The sequence below is a fragment of the Megalops cyprinoides genome, chromosome 5 (genome assembly GCF_013368585.1).
Source record: "Megalops cyprinoides isolate fMegCyp1 chromosome 5, fMegCyp1.pri, whole genome shotgun sequence".
NCBI classification, from domain to species: domain Eukaryota; kingdom Metazoa; phylum Chordata; class Actinopteri; order Elopiformes; family Megalopidae; genus Megalops; species Megalops cyprinoides.
In genome coordinates, this window is record NC_050587.1 from 32,461,089 (window position 1) to 32,482,851 (window position 21,763).

The 21,763-nt window shown below is 43.0% G+C and overlaps 2 protein-coding genes across 3 annotated transcripts in view; one reads left to right on the forward strand and one right to left on the reverse strand.

Moving 5' to 3' along the window:
• The window catches only part of fam219aa (family with sequence similarity 219 member Aa), a 32,018-nt gene extending 16,687 nt beyond the window's left edge, over nt 1-15,331 (reverse strand). For both annotated transcript variants that reach the window (XM_036529053.1, XM_036529052.1), the window contains exon 1: nt 15,106-15,331. In XM_036529053.1, coding sequence (XP_036384946.1) covers nt 15,106-15,165 — 60 coding nt within the window. In that variant the 5' untranslated portion in view covers nt 15,166-15,331. The remainder of the gene's footprint in view (nt 1-15,105) is intronic.
• A 738-nt stretch (nt 15,332-16,069) lies between these two features.
• Nucleotides 16,070-21,763, forward strand: part of dnai1.2 (dynein, axonemal, intermediate chain 1, paralog 2) — a 33,965-nt gene continuing 28,271 nt past the window's right edge. The window contains exons 1-6 of the mRNA XM_036529244.1: nt 16,070-16,134; nt 16,385-16,456; nt 16,824-16,922; nt 18,571-18,651; nt 19,828-19,954; nt 20,682-20,890. Of these exons, the coding sequence (XP_036385137.1) occupies nt 16,093-16,134; nt 16,385-16,456; nt 16,824-16,922; nt 18,571-18,651; nt 19,828-19,954; nt 20,682-20,890 (630 nt within the window). The 5' untranslated portion in view covers nt 16,070-16,092. The remainder of the gene's footprint in view (nt 16,135-16,384; nt 16,457-16,823; nt 16,923-18,570; nt 18,652-19,827; nt 19,955-20,681; nt 20,891-21,763) is intronic.

The following is a 21,763-nucleotide window of genomic DNA, read 5'->3' on the forward strand; positions in this document are numbered from 1 at the left end:
ACTCCGTGAGCGGCCTAAAAACTACACAGTCACATTATACACTGTGCATACTAATTCTACCAAACTAATCAGTCTACCAATATAATGAGCACTAAATAATCACCACTATTCTTCAGTCCCCCGTCTGATCATTCCCAAACTCATCAATGATCACAAAAAAGGAAAGTGATTATATGTGATAGATAAAGTGAATATATATATAAGCGAAGCGAATCTTATACTCTCAAGAGCATAGGCATCTTGCGTTTCTAGCATTAATAAAAGGAAAGGAAAGCTAATAGAAAAACGAAGTCTCAGTCAAGTTCAACGTCGTTGTCATCTGGGCCACACGTGCAGGTGTCATAGCTCTGCTGACCAAGCAGGTTACACCCTTAAAAAACAAACATATGCCCAAAATCAAAACAATAAAAGGTGTCACAATCAGAATGATCTGGGGTAACAATTCTCCCGCCCAAGATCCTAACCATGTCTCCCAGCTCCACTTCTGAGATGCTTTTAAGTGGGCCACTTGCTCGTAAATGTCTTGTACATATGTGGTGACATTAACAAACGCATCTGGTACATACGTGCAACATTCTTGTTTCAAAACTGCACATGTTCCGCCTTTATCTGCCAGAATAATGTCTAAGGCTATGCGGTTTTGCAACGTCATTTGACGCACTGAATGTAGCTCCTGATTTATCAGTGTCAATGCTCCTGCTGTATCATTAGCAATTTTGTCTAAGGCAAAAGCCATCTGCCTAATCTCATCTAATGCGACAGTAATACCATAAGTTGGAACTAATGAAGCAAAGAAACGTTGAGTTGGGGTAGCAACAGTTTCTGTGCTGTGGAACACGTCCCTCTTACCTCTATGCTTGATGTTAACCATACGCATAGCTGGTACTACATATGCCGTATAGCACGATCCTGACCATTCAGCAGGCAAATATGAATAAGCATGCTTCCCACAAACATACATTGTCCCATTTGGAGCGGCTTTGTCTTCAGCTCCTAAATTTGGCATTAAAACGAACAAGGATATTACAGCAAAATGTCCATGCCAATGCATCGCTTCCCATGGTCTTAAAGTAGAAAGACTATAGTTACATGAACTTCGTCCCAAAAACATACCCGTACCATTGTTTTCCCAACATAACATACCCTCAGGCGCATAACTCAATTTCACTCGCTCTGGGGGGCTTGATGGAATTGGTCGTGTATAGAAGGTCACGTTTCCCTCAAAGAAGGGGCTTTGTGTGTCATTATATGCTGTAGCATAGTCGGCTAATGTGAATGGAACTGATACGTATGGATATGTGTTAGAAGATGTTGGCAATAACCCACACACCCAACATGAATCTTGTCCCTTTGCCCTAGCATAGCTGTGTGCCATGGCTAGAAATGTGTTATCCCTGTGCGTATCATGATGAACACACAGGAAAACGACCAACACATCATAGCCGTAATGACATTTTAAGCGTCCTAACTAACTGTCAATTCCAGTAATTCCACTACTTTCCCCCGTCTGGCCCTCCAGCAGGGTCGTAACACAATGAGAAGTATTAACATGAAACAGCATGAAACATGTCATTTCATGTTTTCTTCGTCTTTAGGTAACCCCTGGAACATACTGCCTCCAGTTCTACCCTCCGACTCTTCCCATAGCGCTGCTGTTGTACTCTCCCTATTCTTTTGGGGGCTCAGCTAATTTACAATGACTTGCATGAATCCATTTCTGCTTCCCCTGCACTTTGACTGCAGCGTCTGTCACCAATAACACCTGATAGGGTCCCTCCCATTTCGCTTCCAATGGTAACCTTTGGGGCTTGTGAACCATGACCCATTGACCAGGTACTAAAGAATGTCCCCCGTCAGGTGGCTGTTTCCACGCCTCCACCACCTGCTGGGCAGCTGTTCGAACTGCTTCAGTCAATTCAGTGCAATAAGAAATCAATTCCAATTCGTCAATTCATTGGCGCACATACGTAAGGTCCGTCGTTCCGTTGTTCAATTGCCGCTGCGAGGGGTTGCATGGAGGGGACTACTCGTGTCCCAGAAACAACTCCAAGAGTTCCCTCTGCTTCTCTTCACTCAGGTTCTTGAATTCCCGAACCAAGTTGTCTTCAGCATCCTTATGCTGTGGACCGTTGCCTTTTCGGTTTCCCGTGCGGCATTCTCTAGCCCAATGTCCGTACTTCCCACACTTCCTGCAGGCTCCTGTCTTGCCCTTCTGATTCTTCTGCTTCTGTGCAGCCACATTGCGGATCTTGCATTCAAGATCTGTTTCCACTCTTCTTGCTGCTGTCACCAGGTCTTCAAATGTTGTGCGGTTATCTTCCCATCCAGGCGTGCTCAACTTGACCGCCTTCCGCACTTCAGGTAACAGGCCTTGCATGAATGTTGCCTTCAGTGGGCCATTCGCATTCCCTCCGATGTTCCGTTCATTGAGGCCTTCTATTCCAGAATGTCTCAGGAACAGCTTGGAAAACCGGTCTGAGTAGTCATCAATTGCTTCTCCGGCTTTCTGGATGCAGGCAGCAATTTTTCCCCAATCTGTTGTTGCTCTTGTAGCTCGTTGGATCCACAGACGAATTGCTTCCCAGGCATTACCCAAATTCTGTCTATCATCTCCCAATGCTGTTTCAACTTCATGAGTCACTCTAGCGATTTCAGCAGTGTTAAGCACTGTACACAGTAACTGAAGGCCATCACTGGGATGCAGGCGATAGATGTGACGCAAACGCTCAATTGTTGTCCAAGTCTCCATCCCTGCCTTGCGTGGATGCTGCAGGCCTTTGGACCACTTATCAATTTCTTCTGGCTTGCATGCTTTGTGAGCGTAGATCATCTGATCCCCGTGCCTTTTCACCACTAGGGGCCTTAAGCGCCTTTCACTGTTGGGCTCAGAATCATCTGCAACAACCGTGCTTTCCTCGTCATCATCACTAGAGGCGCCCATTGCCATTGCTCTGAATGCATATCGTCTTTCAAACTGAACTGCTTCCTCCATTTCCGCATACGGGTAGACACTGTAGGGAGGAGCAGTGGGGCAGGCGTGAGCTCCCCTTTCAACTGTAGCTCCGCCCCTGCAGTAGGGCTCCTGCTCCTTCCCATTTTCTCTCAGTCTGCCTCTGAGCTCCGACAGCTCCTCTTCTAGCCTCTTGCATTTCACATTCTTTTCTCTTATCTCCTCAGCCAACGCCCTGACATTTTCTTTCTCGTGACTCAATTGCCTCTCAGACTCCGAAATTACTTGCTTTTCGTATCTTTTCCGCAATTGACCCAACACCACCAAAGTTAATGGCACTCTTTCTTTTTCAGGCACACGTTGCGACTTTCCCCAAGCTTTCTTAACATCATCAATTGGCCACACACCACCAGATTCAAGCTCAATCCCATACTTTTGCTCAATCTCTTTTTCAACTTGTTCCAATTTAAAAGTGGACCGCAAATACGCCGTACTCATTGCCACCATTGTCTCAAAATCAACATCGGGCGCAGCTCTCCCACCCTTCTCAGTAGTAGGAATCTGCTCCGTTTTGTCAGCACCAGGTTCAGAGTTTCCCTGAGCACCCGCCATTATCATTAATCTCAGGCTGTTGTCACACCAGTGCTAGTTCTCTCACTAGGAAAACTCAGATGTCTTTTACACACTACTCTCCTCCTCCCGGAGAGTTTCACTCCGTCGGTTGTTTGAATAGAGCTCTTTATCCAAACACCGTAAACCACAAGATATATACACACACACTCACTCGCTCACTGTCGACAGTACAAAAACACATAAAACAAATAAAACACATCAACGTCTAGACAGCTCTTCCGTTCCCTGACGGGCTTCTACAGATCTATTTCAAACTGTAGGAATATCGCGATCTTCCGTGACAAGGCACGTGCATCCACGAATTCAAGCGTACACATACAAATGCCAATTTTCCACCAGTGTACCCTTACTCGTAGGATATCCGCTATAGCGCTCTCCCAAAGGAGCTATGCATTTAACCGGTCACTACAGACTCTTTTTCTCTGCAGTCAAGGTGCACCACACACTTTGCAGTTTGCAAATTTTCTTTCACCCTCGTGTACACATCAAACATACAATGATTACAGCTCCCTCATTGTAGGCACGTATCTTCACAGTTCTTTGTCTAACTGTTAGCCTTTACTTATAGTGTTACATGTACTCTGTAAATGTCTCGGTTCTTTCTGGAACCCAGCAAGGTAAGGAAAGGGGCTCACCAATTGTTAGAGAAGATCAACAGATGTTGAAAGCGCGCAAGTGTCTTCTCTTCACTTTCTGGCAGGATCTCTCCTTTTCCTCGTGGATCCGGGTCACGGCACCAAGTTGTTGGCTCTTGGTGAATTGATGTTCTCGCAAGCTAACTAATAAACTGTTACACAAAGAACTTCAGTCTGGAGCGTGGTCGAAGATGAGGTAGAAACAGGTTTTATTGATGGTCTTCAATACAGCAAGACTTCATACATGAAGGTCGGCTTCAGGTACTACACGCACTAAGTCTCACTTAGAGTCTTAAGCCTTGCACACTCGTCCTCACGCTCAGTCTGTCTCTAGTGCGGCTAGGTAATTCTCGCACCCACACCTAGATATATGTACACGACTCTGGTCCGTGCCACGTTGTTGTTGCGTTGCTTCTGTACTAAACAAAGAACAAAGAACATCTTATACCATCCCTGAGCTGTCCAGAGTGGTTAATTATAACTGTCCTTGCATCGCCTAGAGTCTGGCGCCTAATTGGAAAAACATTGCTTCTGAAGGTATCTCTAGATTGATAAGGAGTACACTCTGACCCAACTCCTCTTTGTCACAGACACTGACAAGGGAGGCAGAGTGGGAGAAAGTTCAGCCGGGTAGAGAACCCCTATATCACCTAAGAACAAAACCTTTATTATAAAAGAAGCTTCTAGGAACTGAGGTACCTTGGTTGTGCTGATCATCCCAAATGGTTAAACATGTCATGACTAACCTAATACTGAACTACAGCTACATGAGTGATTTCTACAGCTATATGAGTGCTCGAAATCATAGGCCTCACCGTTGGGACGGCCTTGTGCCACGTACACACTTTCAGTGTGCCTTGTGTGCATGATTAGTTCAACATAGCAGCATCTCTTGGAAAGTAAGCCACAGGTCACAACTCCGTGAGCGGCCTAAAAACTACACAGTCACATTATACACTGTGCATACTAATTCTACCAAACTAATCAGTCTACCAATATAATGAGCACTAAATAATCACCACTATTCTTCACTCCTTTCAATTGACTCATAAAAGAGGCGAGTAAGCGCCTTTGCTAAATGCTGTCTGACTTCCCGCCCCCCTGTGCTCAAAGTGTAGCAGGTTTAACCACGCATTATTCCGCCTGGTTAGCGTACACAGCGGTAGGTTGGCCCATGGTAAACTAGCCAGCATGTATACGGATGATGGCCGTACCTGAATCTTTAGCACACGATTCAGCACAGCAGCATTTATGTTCCATGGAGTAGAACAGAGGCAACACAGGCTGCAGTTAACTTCAAAATGCCACGCTGTGGGCCTCCAAAAGACTTTCCATACCTCCACCGGGTCCCACCTCCAGTCAACAACAGCCAGTCTTCTGCACGCTTTGAGACTGTCAGCGTTAATCAAATACGAATCATTATTATGACTTATTATTAGTTAAAATTACTTAATCTAATTTAAAAAACGGTCAATTAACTTGTTAAAATAAAATGTGACCAGCATAGAGGTTTATGACACTACTGAGAAAAAATCTGCGTCCTACAGGAGCAAGAACTTTATCCATCTGCCTGTAAAGGCTGTGCCAGAATTGTGCTCCCTATAACACATGGAGCCAACCAGACTGGTGTGGTCTGATCAAGCATTCCTGACCTCCTCCTGTCTTGCTGAACTGATAAAATGGCACAATTTAACTATCTGTTAAGAAAATTACCATTCCTGTGGATACCCCCGCAACCACTCCCAGTGGGTGACCCCACTGACTATCGATCGAACAGTACCTCACAACCCATCTCTGTCTGACATTTCAATGCACACAGGACCCCAATGACAATTGCATTACAGTACAGTATTGGTATTTGGGAGACGCTCTTATCCAGGCTGACTTAAGTAGGTTACAATTCTTACATGTTACCCATTTATACAGCTGGATATTTTACTGAGGCAATTTTGGGGTAAGTACCTTAGCCAAGGGTACAACAGTAGCGCTTCAGCAGGGAATCGAACCGGCAACCTTTTGGCTACGAGTCCTACTCCTTACCACTATGCTGCACTGCCGCCCAACTGCATGAAATGAACATGGGCGACATTTTTTTCAGAAAGTTGTTAACCATCATCAGTAATATTCACACAATTATTATCACACAACCCTTGTGCAAAAATGTGCATAAAAACACATATACTCTTAGTCATGCTCAAACACGTTTATACACACACACACACGCAATCTGAACTGACAGCAAGAGGGGAACATGAAAGCATGGCTTAAAATACTAAATCCTTCCATCCCGTCTTTATATTCTCCAGTTAATGTTCCTGTATATGATTATTTTCACGGCAAGGGAGCACTGTCCATCCGACTACAAGCCAGCGCCAGAAACAGTCATTGCATGTCAACTTAGGGCTGCTGCAAAGTAATTCTGGAGGAACCATTATAAGCCATTTTGCACGGCAAACATTTTCAATTTACAGGGCGTGACATACAGTATCATCCTAATCCATCCCTTATGCATTCCGCCTCCATGTTTTCTCTACCTTCAGCATCTCTCCCACTGATAAAGACTCCTTCAAAATTAACTCGAGATTTATCATTTTTCCACTTCCAATCATATCTTGTTTGTTCTCTCGAGAAGCTAATCTGCCTTTAAACAAGGCCAATACCCTACTGAACAGGGACCCTCTAACACTGAAGAAGTGCTGCCCTTGTTGATATTAAACATGCTTGGGTTGTATTTAATTGCTCAATGTTAAACACGCTTTTGGATAACATCCTGATGTCTAAATGTCTGGGAACATGTTTCTTCAAAGATCTGTCTATCTAAGATGTGAAGGCTATACAGTGCCAAAGACAAAATCATTTCTCCTGCTTTCTCCTTGCTGGTTCATTACAGTCCAGGCTTCACTTCAGACAGTGAGAGAACATGTCATGCACAAGAGCAATGGTCCTCATGGTAAAGCTCCACTAGACCAGCATGAAGCATGGGACTAGATACTAACTAAATCCTGATAAGTACACTTGCACACTAGCTGACCTCTCACCTCCCCTACGCAATAAGAGTAACGCATGTGCACACACACACGCACGCACGCACACACACACGCACAGACTCTCTCTCTCTCTCACTCACACACATACACAGACACACACACGCTCTCTCTCTTCCTCTCTCTCTCTCTCTCTCATTCACACACACACACATACACACACACGTGCGCAGACACACAGACGCTCACACACTCACTCACTCACTCACTGACAGATCCATCCCTCCAGAAAAACGGGAATCTAACTCAAATTTAGGAGAGATCTTTTTTCATCCGCACTCATTACATCCAGCGCATTCGCGCCCGCCGTGGAAACGACGCCATCCGGTGAACTTCTGCTCATTCAACCGCACTCATTAATCAAAGACAGCTCTGCAGAGTCTGTTAAACACCCATTCATCCAAGACGGGAACGTACAGATCCCAGCAGACTGAACTGACACGAGGCTGCGATTCACAGAGAACAAATTTAAGACTGCGCTCTCTCAGCCATTATTTCTACAACAATCATATTGCAAAGCTTATACGTGTGCATTGTTCAACAAAACCATTTAATGACAAAATAAAGAAATAAAGTGAGATAAAAAGTTATACCCCCTGATTCCCCTAATTAAGTTCATTCCGTGCTATTCTGACCTGCACAATACGTGCTGGGCCATGGACGTGAGAGATCATTTTGTGGTTCACCGAATGGAGCTTGTTCAATCTTGGTTTACTGTCATCCTCTCTGTGGTTTGGACTGATTTGCTTCCAGCCTCCCTGACCTCTCTAAAAAACACTTCAAACCCTATTCCTTTGTCTGCTGGTGGTAATTCCTCAAAGCCTGGCAAGGTGCTGTGAAGGCTGAGCACGAAGGTGCACCACACCCACTTGTACCGTTCCACTCTTGTGTCCCAGAATTCCCAACCTAGCCACGAATTGTCCCTTTGCTCAGACGCAGCACTTAGCTGACAAGGTAAGAAGCTGACACTGTAGTGTCCAATACTGCAGCAAAGCAACTGCAGAGCATATTCTTCAGATCATTCCAAGAAATCCTATTATGCATGCATTTATGTAACGAAGGGAAAACAGATGTTCTGACTAAGGTAAGAGAATAAGCTACTGACCAGCTCACCCTGTTTAATACCATCTCAGATCTGAAACCTGCAGTTTCACTGACATGCAGTCTAAATTAGTAACACAACTGGGAAACACTGGAGTTCAACATCTTTCAGACGGTGTAAGGTCTGACATTAGATGAGCAGCGGGGTAAACAGCTTCCAGCGTTAATATGTCTGACCTTTTCCCGTTTCTCAAAGCTATCTGACAGAGCAGGAAGGCAGGCAACTCATAATTGATGAATAATGAGGAAAAACAGCTGCTACTATGGATACTCATTTTCAATGTAATTTAGGCCTTAAGTCTCACTCTATCATTCACCCAAGAGCATCTGCAAGGGAACCCACTCTTCCAACCATCCATTCACTGAGCTCTTTAAAGAGCACAGAGGTTTACTCCAATCCATTCCAACAGCAACCCACAATTCCAAGATTCCTTTTCTGCATTACTGTAGATCACAAGTCATGCGTCAGTGTTTAACGGCAACACTGTCAGATCAGCTCTCATCCCAGTTATCCGTACAGTTATTCCTTAGCTTCATTCTTTTTCTTCTATTGTTAAAAAAAAATAAACATTTGATGGCCTTGTGGATGCTGTGACGTTGAGTCTGTCTGGATGAAAGGCACTTTATTCCCTTTCAGCCCTGACAATGACCTCTTTTCCCCTGTAATGTATGTGCCACAGCAACTCCTGTAGTTGAAGTGTACTTATGACGTCACCTCCTTCCTTCCTCGTTAACAGGAAGGCACAAAGGTGAATGATCATTTCCACAAATCACACACACACACACACACACCCCATAAATTAGGGACTACAACAATTTCGTCACTCGTGCACATCTTATTTACATTGATTTAACAGGTTCTGATCTGATGATATGATGCAGTGGGCTGAAATACTTCACTTCACCCCAAGCACCAACTGTCTTAATATTACACAGCCCATTGAGAGTCCGTTCAAAAAGGAGTCATTCTCTTGCCAGTAGTCATGTTCCACAAAACCACAACGTCATTGATAATACAACTGGGCTGTAGTGCACTGAATAATACTTCAAACCAACCCAGTGAAAAGAGAAATCTATTTGAGGAGAAGGGGTGAGCAATTATTTACCTCTGGCAAAGAACACAGACTTGCTGTATTGTCTATAGGCTTTGAAGGGAGGTTGGGAGGGGTGTGCGGAGGAGAATGATGTTGGTATTCTGCTCGCAAGACGAGACCAGGCAGGCCCACTCAAGTCTCGGCCCTTCCGGTCAGTTCCCCGGAGCTGATGGGGGCCCCCGGCCAGCTGGCTGCAGACCTCTTGCCCTCTGCCTAAATGCCAAGGTTTGGGCCCGTGCCAGGTTGGCACGGATCTGCAGTTCTGGCTGTGAGCCACTCATTCATCTTTAAAAGGGGTACAAAGTGGGACAGAGGGACAGCAGGGGGAAAAGGCCTGTGGGAGTTCCATCGCGAGGACGATAACACTTCCTCTTGGCTCAGCCTCTGATGCCACCTTGCCTCACAAAAAAATACCCCAGATAAATAAATCCCAAAAAACAACCTCAATTTAGGAACTGCCACAAGCTGTCCTGATAGCATTGTTGTGCTCTGGTTGCATACGTGGAGTTAGATTAGCCTGCTGGCACTTGCTGGTATTATTCTGGCAAAATGCAAACCATGAATTATTAGGACTCTTCGTCAAGGGCACCAAGGGCTGGGCTCCGCAAAACTATCAGTGCCATTTTTGCAGTGTGATCCGCAAGGTAAGTGACCTTACAGGACACATGGAAAAGTGAGCACCTGGGAGCTAAAAGGCAAATACACTTAATGTGTGAAATGACATTCTGCCATGCACCTAAACACAGGAGACATCCACCACATGGGTACTCACACACCTTGCAGGACTTGTCATTATGTGTCCGTGACACAAAGTGGTATTCACTTTGCCAAGAGACAGCCACGGACCAGAGGTGTGTTATGATGCCAACAGTGCCATGGCGTTCATCCATTTTTACCCACATCTGCACCAAGCACCACACCTGCCACCTGGCCTTTCTGCGTGAACACACAGTCATAAAGCTCTGATACCATATGGTGGAGGAAAATCAGCATCAAAGGGCAATAAATGTGAAGCAATTTCAGCTCTGATTGTTTGTATAATTCAATAACCCATTTTCTTGGCAATGTCAAAGGCAATATGAAAATAAAATAAAAAATGTCATTAGGTTAATGGCGACACTGTGGCCCCCATGTCATTTCAGAGCAGCGGGTGACATGGAGGCCAGAACGACACAACACACGCCCAAGCTCACTGGAACTCAATATGGGTCCCGCTTCAAAGAGGAGCCAAGACATTAAATGAATACAGCCCTACCCTTGACAGGGAGCACTCAGTCATGAGCACACAGGCATGCGCATTCACACACACACACACACACACACAGACACACACACACACACACACATTCAGATGAGGGCATAAGAACACATCAACCAGTCATATTCTGAGCAGAATACACCTTACATCATATAAGAGATGTGGTAAGGAAGCACCTTTGAATACTGTGTGTTTGAGCTATTATTATACACGGTATAACTTATTATCAGCAGGAACTATGCCAGAACATGGCAGCTTCCAGGAAACAATATTTTAAAAACTTGCCATTTCCTCAGCCTGTTTTTCATGGTTTTGCTGGGTTGGCAAATATGAAGGACCACATGACGGAGAAGCATTAGTTAACTGCCCCCGCCTTTGAGACTGAACTCTTTAAAGTGGTCTGGACCTAGCACTGTTTTATACTTATGCACCTCCTTTATTAAATTAGCTGTTCTCACTTCAGGAAAATTCTTCAGCCAGACTGCTGAAATCCAGAATGAATCTGAGCCTCTGGGATGATGGAGACCCTCGACAACGCTGACACAAGTTTGGGGGGGGGGGGGGGGGGGTGGGGGCAGGATTGGTGGGATAATATATTGCCCCTCCTACCATTTCCCTTTGGGGCAAATGCAGGCAAGTATGATTTATCAGGTGACCGGCAGCCTGCCTGCATGACCACAGACAGATCGGAGATAAATAAACCACAGTTGTGCCTGATTCTTCTTCTTCTTCTAATTTTTTTCAGCACATCCAGACTCATGAAGACTGCACATCTTGTTGATGAACTTTTGTACAATTCAAATGGTCAAGAATGTACTGTTTCAGTAGGCTGGTTCTTATAATTCAGTGCTAATTAAACATAGTACTCTGGAACTACCTCATGAATTCAAGCTACAGTATTTGTTATTATGAAATTCTAATGGCATTATATGAGGGTTAGGACAATGTTTTTAACAGGGGTGATGAATGAAATGTGGATTTTGATGCTCTTCTGTGCACAAGCAACAAACTGAATTCAGGGCCTGTCATCATCTTCCAAATTATGTCCCTTTAGCATACTATTCAATGTGACACACCTTAGATAAGTGGATTAATTTTAATGGGACTGAAGATTCATTATCCAAACCTCAATTACCTTTGCAATTGCTCCACAGCCCTTTCAATCTGAATCCGAATTGACAGATTAGCCTATTTCCCATGCCTCTTTGGAATTGACCCCAACTCTGGCTGCTCATGCTTATGCTATTTTTCATCCACACACCTATAAATAATGTTCAAAGCATTTTTATTCAAATGAAATCCATTTCTGGGCATTTGAAAAGCAGGTGCTGGGTTGATTTTTCTTCCCTTTTTTTGGCCTCACAATGAGCTCATTTCAATAATAAAGCCCAGTCACTTCACTGAGCAGTACAACAGCTGTCCCTATGAAACTCCGATGCCAGGGGGTCAGGAATGCCTATAGAATTCTGCTGGAGGCTACATTGGGAAGTGACAGGGAACCAGGAGACGTTCAACTAGTCCACCTGTTCAAGGGTAAAATCACACAAAGCATACGCATTAATGCATAAAAATATTTTCCATATACATACATACATGCATACACACACATGCACATGGACGCAAACATGCGCATGCGCGCAGGCACACATGCACACACACACACACACACACACACACACACACACACACACACGCACACACACATACACACACACCAGTATAGTCTGGTACTACCAGATGCCATTCTTCATTCTGGCGGCAAAATGATTAATTTCATCTGCCATGTGAGGATTGGACTCTCTCTTTTGTGAGCAGATCAGCATTTTGACATCCCGCGCCTGATGTACATACTGCTTTGCGTCTGAAATTGCAGGCTTCTACAATAACTGCAGAGGTGACAGGGGTGTGCAAGAGTCAGAGCTGAGACACACAAAGGATCAAGTGCCGGTGGCCAGCATTCAGTTGTGTCTTGTAAAAAGAGAGCTGTTTGTAGTTGCTTGGGCAATGGGGGCAAAGACCAAACCTCCTAACTGCCACATAACCTACTGCAGAGCTCTCCACAGAAGACAAATGATCTTTCATGAAATGATCTTTCATGGGCCACGTCAGGAGTTTGGGCACATAACTTTAAGGTGAATACAGTTACACAAATTAACAATTTGCTGTTGAACTGAGAGAGAGAAAGACCATGACAACCTTATTGACATGAGCCATTATCGCAGTAGTGGTGGTGTGTGGTGATACATGAGCAAAGGGGGCAGGGTCTGCCTTGAAACCCACTATCTACTAAATTCAAGAGTAGATCCCTATAAAAAGTATATTATACAATGCTCTGAGGTTAACAACTCCTTCATAGGTTAGGCCTGGCTAACATATACTCACCGATCTCCAGCCACTGTTCAGATCTAACAAAGAAATGCTGACTCTGAGTCGTGACAGTAGACATCAAAAACATACTGAAATTTTAAACAAAAGCATAGGCTGAAAGCCAGTTCGGTACACATGGACACTTCAGTAGGCATAACTGGAGTTCAGCTCCCATTCTGAAATCCCAAACAATTCAAACTCCTGACCACCAACTACAAGACACTGCTCATTTCCCCATAAAAAATAACAGCCTCAATAAAAAAAAGATAACGGGGTGCCAGTGAGAAATTAAATCACGTTGAACCTGACAACTGGCATTACTACATTATATAGCCTTCAATTATATTCATAATTAAGGATTCTACCACACCACTTATTAGCTACAAATTATGTGCACAATTTGTGTGAGTTAACTGTCAGGACCCTCTGAATATCGTAGCTTTACAAAGGGTGTCTTAGCAGTCCAGTTCACTTGATTGACAGTAGGGCTTTCCAACCTTTAACAGCAGCCAGGGGCTGAATCAATCATATGTACCTTTGTAAGTCATGTCAGGCTGGTGAAACGAAAAAGTCTTCAATGTGACCCTCGTCAAATGTGGGTGTGGCGCTAACATGACCTCTGTGCCTGTAGGCATGTTTTCACCTCTTTCACCTCTATCTTGGACCCGCCAGTTGGAGGAGCAGCAGACAAGAAGTGCTGGCCTGCAATGTTTCTTTTCAGCTTGTTCAACAGGTAGTGAATAATTGGTGCATGGTGGTCTGCCTGTGTCCACAATACATTTATTTTGTGGTTGATTCCTCAATCTTACATTCACTAATAGTCTTAATGTGAAAATTAGTCTCATTAAGGGCAAATCCAAATGAAACAACACTAAAGCAAAAAAGACTAGCGGATTCAACTACTGTGTAACGCAATGATAATAAACCTTAGTTTCATCTCATCAATTTGGCACATGCTCACTGACACCAAAAATGAGACTAATCCAGCAAGACTGGTAAAACTGCAATACACCACGGAACAGTCCGTGGCATTTCAGACTGACAGAAAAACAAGAGCTGAATGGAAAAAAAATCCTGACACATGCTGTTGCGTATTAACCACATTCAAAAAACATGGACCAGATCGTGCGAAATCCTTGCATTAAAGACAAATTACCCTGCAGCGCACTCAATCGCTGTTCTTATTTTATTTATAAACTGAAAATATACCATCCAGTGCAGAACCTCTGGTAATGTAACTAGACGGTGGAAAAGTGGAGGAGGGGTGGCCAGACTAGCAGGTTAAGATACACGTAGCTACAGTAGCTGACTAGCCTCCGCAAAATGAAGTAATCCACGACACTACCGCCAGCCGTTTCCTCCCAGTTAGGTTTGTTAAGGCTACACCAAAAGCCGAGAAAGACACCGCCTATAAACGCAGTCTGTTTTTGGCAGTGAAGCCTATCCTCTCTGATTTTGCATTTGTCTTGTGACACAATTGTAGCAAACCCCCAGCGCAGGCTCTGCACCGAATCTCAACATATTGTATCTGGTGCTCCACTGATACGCCTCAAACCCACGGCGCTAGCTACAGTAGCTTCCTCGTGTCTTTATTTTCAGTAAAAAAGACCTTATTACATTTCGGTTTTGTAAGTTATAAACCTCATCTGATTACGCCAAAAAAAACCCCCACCAAATTCCCCTTGGTAGATGAAAACCAAAATGAGTCGTGAGCAGATCATACACCAAACGCACATTACCCGGGCATTTATCTATACGCCAATTGCGTTAGTTGTGCATATAAAAACAGAAGCCAGATAACTGTTTCCAGAAATCTGCACTACGCTGCAAGCGAAGCAGCTAGCTATAGATTTAGCTCCCACAGGCACCCAGAAGCCTTCGTTTGTTGAAAAACGCAAAAAAAAAAACACGAACAAAATAAAATACGAATTGCTATTGTACTGATTTGTTTTCAATTCAATGCTGAAAGCAACACTGCCGCAGAAATAAATACACAAATTAAAATGCATTTACCACCACTTACCAAAGGCTGCATCTCCGAATGAACAGTCGGCACTTGGAATCGATCTATTTCTTCCATCATTTTGGCAGCTGGTCTCTTGTCTTGAATCAGAGATCTGTGGCAATATCACTATTGTAAATATACAGGCAAATATTAGACTATTTAGATTTTAAATCGTCTAGAGGATGCTCCTGCTTTCAGCCTCATCCCAGCCAGCTAGCCAGCTACCACAGATTGTCAGCGGTGACTCAACACCAAGTATCTCACTTCCGGGTCCGGGAGCACCAGTTTATTACCATTCCAGAAAGGGACGCCCCGTAAATCGTTACTTATTCATGAGGCCGCCACACAGTTGAATAATAATAATAATAATAATAATAATAATATTTTTTGTTGTTCTCGTCCTTTGCACTTCTATATGTATTGTGATTAATCTGTCTGTGCATTTTGTATCTTGATATTCTTTGAAGAGAAATAAATACGTTCCTCAGTTAATAATGTAGACGAATTTAAGTTTACACGTTATTGGTCGAGACGAGCAAGCTTGAACTCAAGAGATGTAAATACTACTTTTGTTTTTTCAAGGCTTATGGAGCTTTTTATTTGTGGGTTGATGCCTTTCTGAAACACAACAAATTGCTGTTTTATTCGGTCTAAATGTTTCTTCCCTTCTCCTTCTCCTCACACGCTGCTTTAATTAGCTTGCATAAACGCAATCGTCTAGCGTCTGATTTAAGCAAACTTGCTCACGTTGGTTCCCCGCTGCCGGCCCTGGTTGCTACGGTAACCGTTGTACACAGTTGCAGGAAACTCCTGGCTCAGCCAGTGGTTGCGTTTGTTTCATGCGTTTTCGTTTGTTAAGTGTCTCTATTAGTTTTGCAACATCTAGCACATATAACTGCAAGTAATTTTCTAGTTACTGGAAGAATATTAAACAAACGGAAGACTCCTAAGTGTGTTCTTTTATTTGGAACAAGAGACCAAATAAAAGACCATTATTTTGCAACGATGCCAATGACACAGAAAGCAGGAACTGTGAAATCCAAACAGGTAAGTTAGCCCAAATAAACGTTGCTTTCTTTTCGTCTAACTTTTTAATTAAGACAGCTAACGTTAATTATCGAAACGACAACGCTAACCAGCTAACTTTAGCCAGCTATGTCACCAAAACGACGAATACTTAACGTTACTTAAGTGAAGGTTCTGTGGATATTGTAAAATAAATGAATCACTAACGTTGTATATCTTTACAAATGTGGCAATTCTGTTCTTGACAAGTCCAATTTCTTGTGTTATCCAGGGGTCAAATGTGCAGTCTCAACCTGCCAAGATGACTGCCACAAAGCTCACCAAAGCCACCAGTAAGAAAAAGGTAATGCCAAACACTTTTATGTTCGTCTGACCATCTGTACGTTTTGAAATCATGGGGATCCTTTTTTTTTTTTTTGTACAGTTTGCCTCATCTGTATTTTATTTATTTATTTTTTTGTCCCCACAAGGCAAAGCAAGGCAAAGACAGCTAAGGTACACCTGTAAAAGGACACCTGTACCTTAGCACTGTTATTCCAAGTGCCCCTTGTGAGACTAACAACCTGTATATGTTATCAGATTGCAGCTAATGTAAAAACTGAAGATGACCATTTCTCTTCTCACTGAGTAGGTGGTTGGCATAGGAACTTTACATAGTACTTGAGAGGAGTCTGGGTGAAACGCAAGAAATGTGTCCTTTTGTCTCTAAGGATGAAGATGATGGGACAGAAATGGGTGACGGGACAGAGGAGTGGATGCAAGGAAAGACACTGATCAAGCCACCTGACCAACTGGATCTCACTGAAGCTGTATGTAATGTTCCGCTGACCAGCACTATGTTTGGCTGATTCCTGCACAGCAATACGTTTCACAACAATTCACTTATTACAGATTACTCAGTATTACAGCAGTACCTTAACACAACACTAAGCTTGTGCACCAAAATGTACTTACAAAAAGGTACTGGAATGGATCTTTAGGGTCTAGTGAATAGTTACAGGTAGAGATAGATATAGATGAAAGTGTAAGCATTGGCCAATATGAAAATAAGTTTGGTTAGCATGCATGCATGCTGTGCATGTGTCTACCATTACCATTGGACTGGAAGAACTTGAATGGAATCAGCATGCAATGCACTTTGGGTAAATTCATTGGTAACCTAGTAATATGCTGACAGAAACATAAGCAAAGATGATTGTGGCAAAAGCATGTATACTGGGGTACTGTGGTTACAGGCAGTGTGGAAGATGCATGCACAGAGCTCTGAGGTATATACGTAGGGGGAGGTAGGGGACCACTGGACCGTATGTTACAGTGGAATGTAACACCAAGTATTAGATACTTATCCAGTGCAATGAATGTGCAATACAATATTACGTGCAATAATGTGTTGTTTGTATATGTGTTTGTGTTTGTCAAGCTAATACCCCCCTTTGGGAATGAAAAGATTAATTTTGTTCTTTTCCAAAACCTAGAGAGTCTTGGTCTGGTAGGGAAAGGTAGGCTGTACCTCTGATTTGGTGCTTTGCACAAGCTTGCAGAAGGGCCTTGTCTCCATTTTAATGAATCTTTTTTTTACAGCAGGACCTTTTCCCACATAGACTCCTCAAACAGGAAATTGCTAGTTTGTTGCATCTAATTGAATGACCTATGCAAAATTGCTGTCCACAGCTTTGTGAATCTTTTATGGGTCTCCTCATAAATGTCTCTAACGGGAATAATTTTTCTCAAAACATCATTTTATCACTGCCTTTATAATATCCTCCCACTCAGTATTCTCCAGCAGCAGCAGCCAGGGTCAAGTATTTAATGATGACTGCAATGTGCAGTGAATGCTCAAACAGTGGCTAGTAAGATGCAGTGTTAACTTCAAGGGCATTAGATCAATCCTAACTTGTAGCTCCGGCCCTCTCATTTGGTCAGAGAGCAGGTGTGTTAACCTTTCACTTCTTCTGCCCAGCAGCACATAATTGCCCGGAGGGCTGTGGTGGTGGTGGTGGTGGTGGTGGTGGTGGTGGGGGGGGGGGGGGGGGATTACTTTGACATGTGCTGTCCAGAATACATTTAACATTATGGATTACACCATTATTTTATTCCTCTGAAACAGAAAGACATGCATCGCCAGTCTTGTCTGGCCCCTTTGCTGTTTATCATTCTGCACAATACCTTTGTTCTGTGCGCAGGCCCAGAGCCACTGGGCTCTGTCTGTTAGAGCACTCCAGAAGTCTTTGAAGTGAAGTGTGATACCCACAGTCTCTGTGGCAGAGCGATCCAAAGGTAATTAAGGACTAGACCTGAGAGAACAGTGATCGCATTGTTTGATCTCAGAGTGGACTCTGGCCAGGGACTCATGTATAAGTACTCCCAAGTTCAGTTTGTTTGCTTTTTAAGGTCTCAAGGTTTAATTTTACATCAGCGATAGGTAATGGCAACTCATTTCATGATGTATTTCTTCAGGAGCTGAAAGAGGAGTTTACGAGGATCCTGACCGCCAACAATCCACACGCCCCTCAGAATATTGTCCGCTACAGCTTCAAGGTGACGTTTCACAGGCCTCAAGGAAACTCAGTTTATAAATCATGCCACTGATACCCAGAGTCACCACATCTTTGTGTATCGGAGCATATTGTATTACTCTGTAATCATACACAAAACAAATTGTGTCTTTTTCATACAGTGTAACACCTTACGATAGGCAGAAAGATTATCAGGAGAAAGGTTTTAATTGCTAATTAGTTATAATATTGCTATAGTTCTCATAGTTTTTCTTGCTGCTGCTTCTTTCACAACTTATGTTTAGCACTGACTACACACTAAATATATAGTTGGGTCCTAGAAATATTGTGCCATGAAAGTTATTAAGCTGCACTGTTTCAATATGTGATGAGGGATAACTTTTTTCTCACGGCTTAATTATGTTTCCAGAGCTGTTTAATCACCTCACAGCGTGATAAGACTAATAGTCATATCGGTTGGCTGTAATTATGTTTTCCCCTAAATGTAATGCCTTCTTTACTCTGCAAAGTGTGTGAGCAAAGGGATTTGGTCTTAACATATTAAAGACAATATTACTTTTGTTGTAACTTGATCAGTTTTTTTGTGTATTTGATGAAAATTGTACAATGAAAACATAGCACATGTGCTGTTGAAAGTTGATTGCAAACAGCATGCACTTAAATTCAATGGTTTCATCTGTATGTGTTAATAAGTAAAAAGGCGCTTTTCATAACTAATATACAAACTTCAGTTCAATCCGCTTTAGGGATGAACTTAATTGCCTGCTTTGTCTCTCAGATAAAATGCATTGTAGAGAAGCTGGCTGCTACTTCTCTCATAAATGAACCAAAAACAAAAGGTTAAAAACCAATAATTTATTTAAAAATCCAAACAGACAGAGAAACTACGTATACAAGCCAACAGCAGGGACACAGTAGGCCTCCTCCCTGACCTCCAGCCACACCTGTATTTAATCACCTTTCAGTTAGTCAGGTGTGAGTTGTTACCCAATAGGCTGGCTCCCCAAACCAATTGCCAACATGTGCACATAATTACAAACGATTGACACAATTGACAATTTACACTCAGGGAGAGGTGGCGGAGGCGCTTCTTCACATGCATCAATGGAGTTTTGTCACTTTAAGAAAGAAATTTGTGAGGGTGACGCATTACAGGCTTTCTGGCTCTGATTACACAGTGCTGTTGTGTCTTCCCCAGGAGCGTGCATACAAACCCATCAGCAGTGTGGACCAGCTGGCTGTGCACTTTGTGCTGGAGGGGAATCTGCTGCACCAGGACTCCGACGAGGCACGCAGACAGAGGGCCAGGCAGGGATTCGCTGAAGGTTGGGCGAGCCAGCTGCTTTTGCACATTACCTGCACACAAAGACAGGTGGCCACATATACTGTAAAGGGAACGCCCACTAGAAGAGAGAGCAGGTCAGGTCTTAACTCTGGCAGTTTGACCTATAAATGTAAGGCTATGCTTATGACTGTAATACAAAGAGCTTCCTAAATCTCTCTGTTTACATCCTGGATCTCAGGTGTGTTTGGAATACATTATTGAATTGTTTTCTGTTTAAATTAAGGTAAATTATGGTATTTATTTATTGCTGAATCCAAAAAAGAAATGTGCTTTACTGGAACTTATTATGAAAAAACTCAGAACAGCACTGATGAAAAACAAAAATTGTAAACAGTACTTCCTGTCTTGAATGGTTTTTTAGTTTGGAGTAGCTAATATGTTCTACTGTAAATCAAATAACTTGTAAATTATGGCTTGATATATTTTAGAAAAACCTCCAGTTGAGTCCACCACAGCAGAAACTGATGAAGAGAAACCTGAAAGTCCGGTAATACAGCCGCTTCTCTATCATACAACTAATTTTTTAAGATCAAGAAATTAATAAATCTCTGAACTAGGGCATTAAGAAATAGTGAATTAGTTAGCTCATGCAATGCGTCCTGTCTGTTTTAGGTATCTTTTGCACTTGACAACAGATCCAAGATCAGCTTGCTCACCCCCAATATTGACCCCCTTCCATTTAGTGCAGAATTTTGATTCTGGTCCAGGATCAGTTCCTAAGGCCAGAAAGTATAAGATTATCTCTTCACAGGCTGGAGTTGAGGAGCTAGTAGAGGGAGAGGCAGAGACGGAAGAAGGTGGACCAGAGGAGAGGGCGGAGAGCGCGGAAATCAAGGGCGGCAAACGCGAACAGAAGCTCACCAACCAATTCAATTTCAGCGAGAGGGCGTCCCAGACTCTGAACAACCCCCTGAGGGTAAGAGCGTGCTGGGGAGGGGGTCCTCCTGTGAGAGGGGTTGATTATAGCATGCCCTGGAGTTCATGATAAACAGCTCCAGTGAACATTATGTACACAATGGATTCAGTATGATGTTCTGTGCAAAGAGAGTGGATATGGATTGGACAGACACCCAGGGTAATCCTTGGTTAAGATGTTTAAACATCTTAATTAAAATGGAGGGAAACAATGGGAAATCAAGGGCACAATGACAGATATGATGAGGTTTCTGCAGCTACCTACTTGTACTATATTTTTACTCTACCTAATATTCAAAGATGTTAGTCTCAGAATCGTACCCTTGATTTACATTTATATGGCGGATGAGACAGAAATAAAATCTGATGCGGTTCAGAGTCCCATTACATCACATAAATGATTCAACAGAAGTGAATCCACAAAGTATTACTTATGCATTAAGACGATAACTTGAGAGCCTCTCGCCCCCCTCTGAGTCCTCTCTTATGTCTGTATATTTCTTTAGAATGTGTGATTTTCAGTGTTGTTAGTGAGAAGCCTCAGTACAGCACCAGTCTGCAGATGCATAAAATGTGATGGTGTATGTTAAATTGAGTGGGGGACTTTCCACTATGGTACTCCTTGCTTATCTCTGAGGGACAAAAACAAGGAAATGATACTTTGTTAACTGCAATGAATGAAAATATAGTTAACCAATTGGAAAAAAAATGCAATAATGTAATGTAAAAATATAGGTGCAATAATGCAATGTCTTAGTAATTTCAGTGAGTGTCAAATCTCTGACAATGTGTACAGTCAATATTGAAAAAAATGTTTGCTTAAGGACAAAGTGCTAAAGCAGTAAGCCTACATATTTAAATATCCTACCAGATG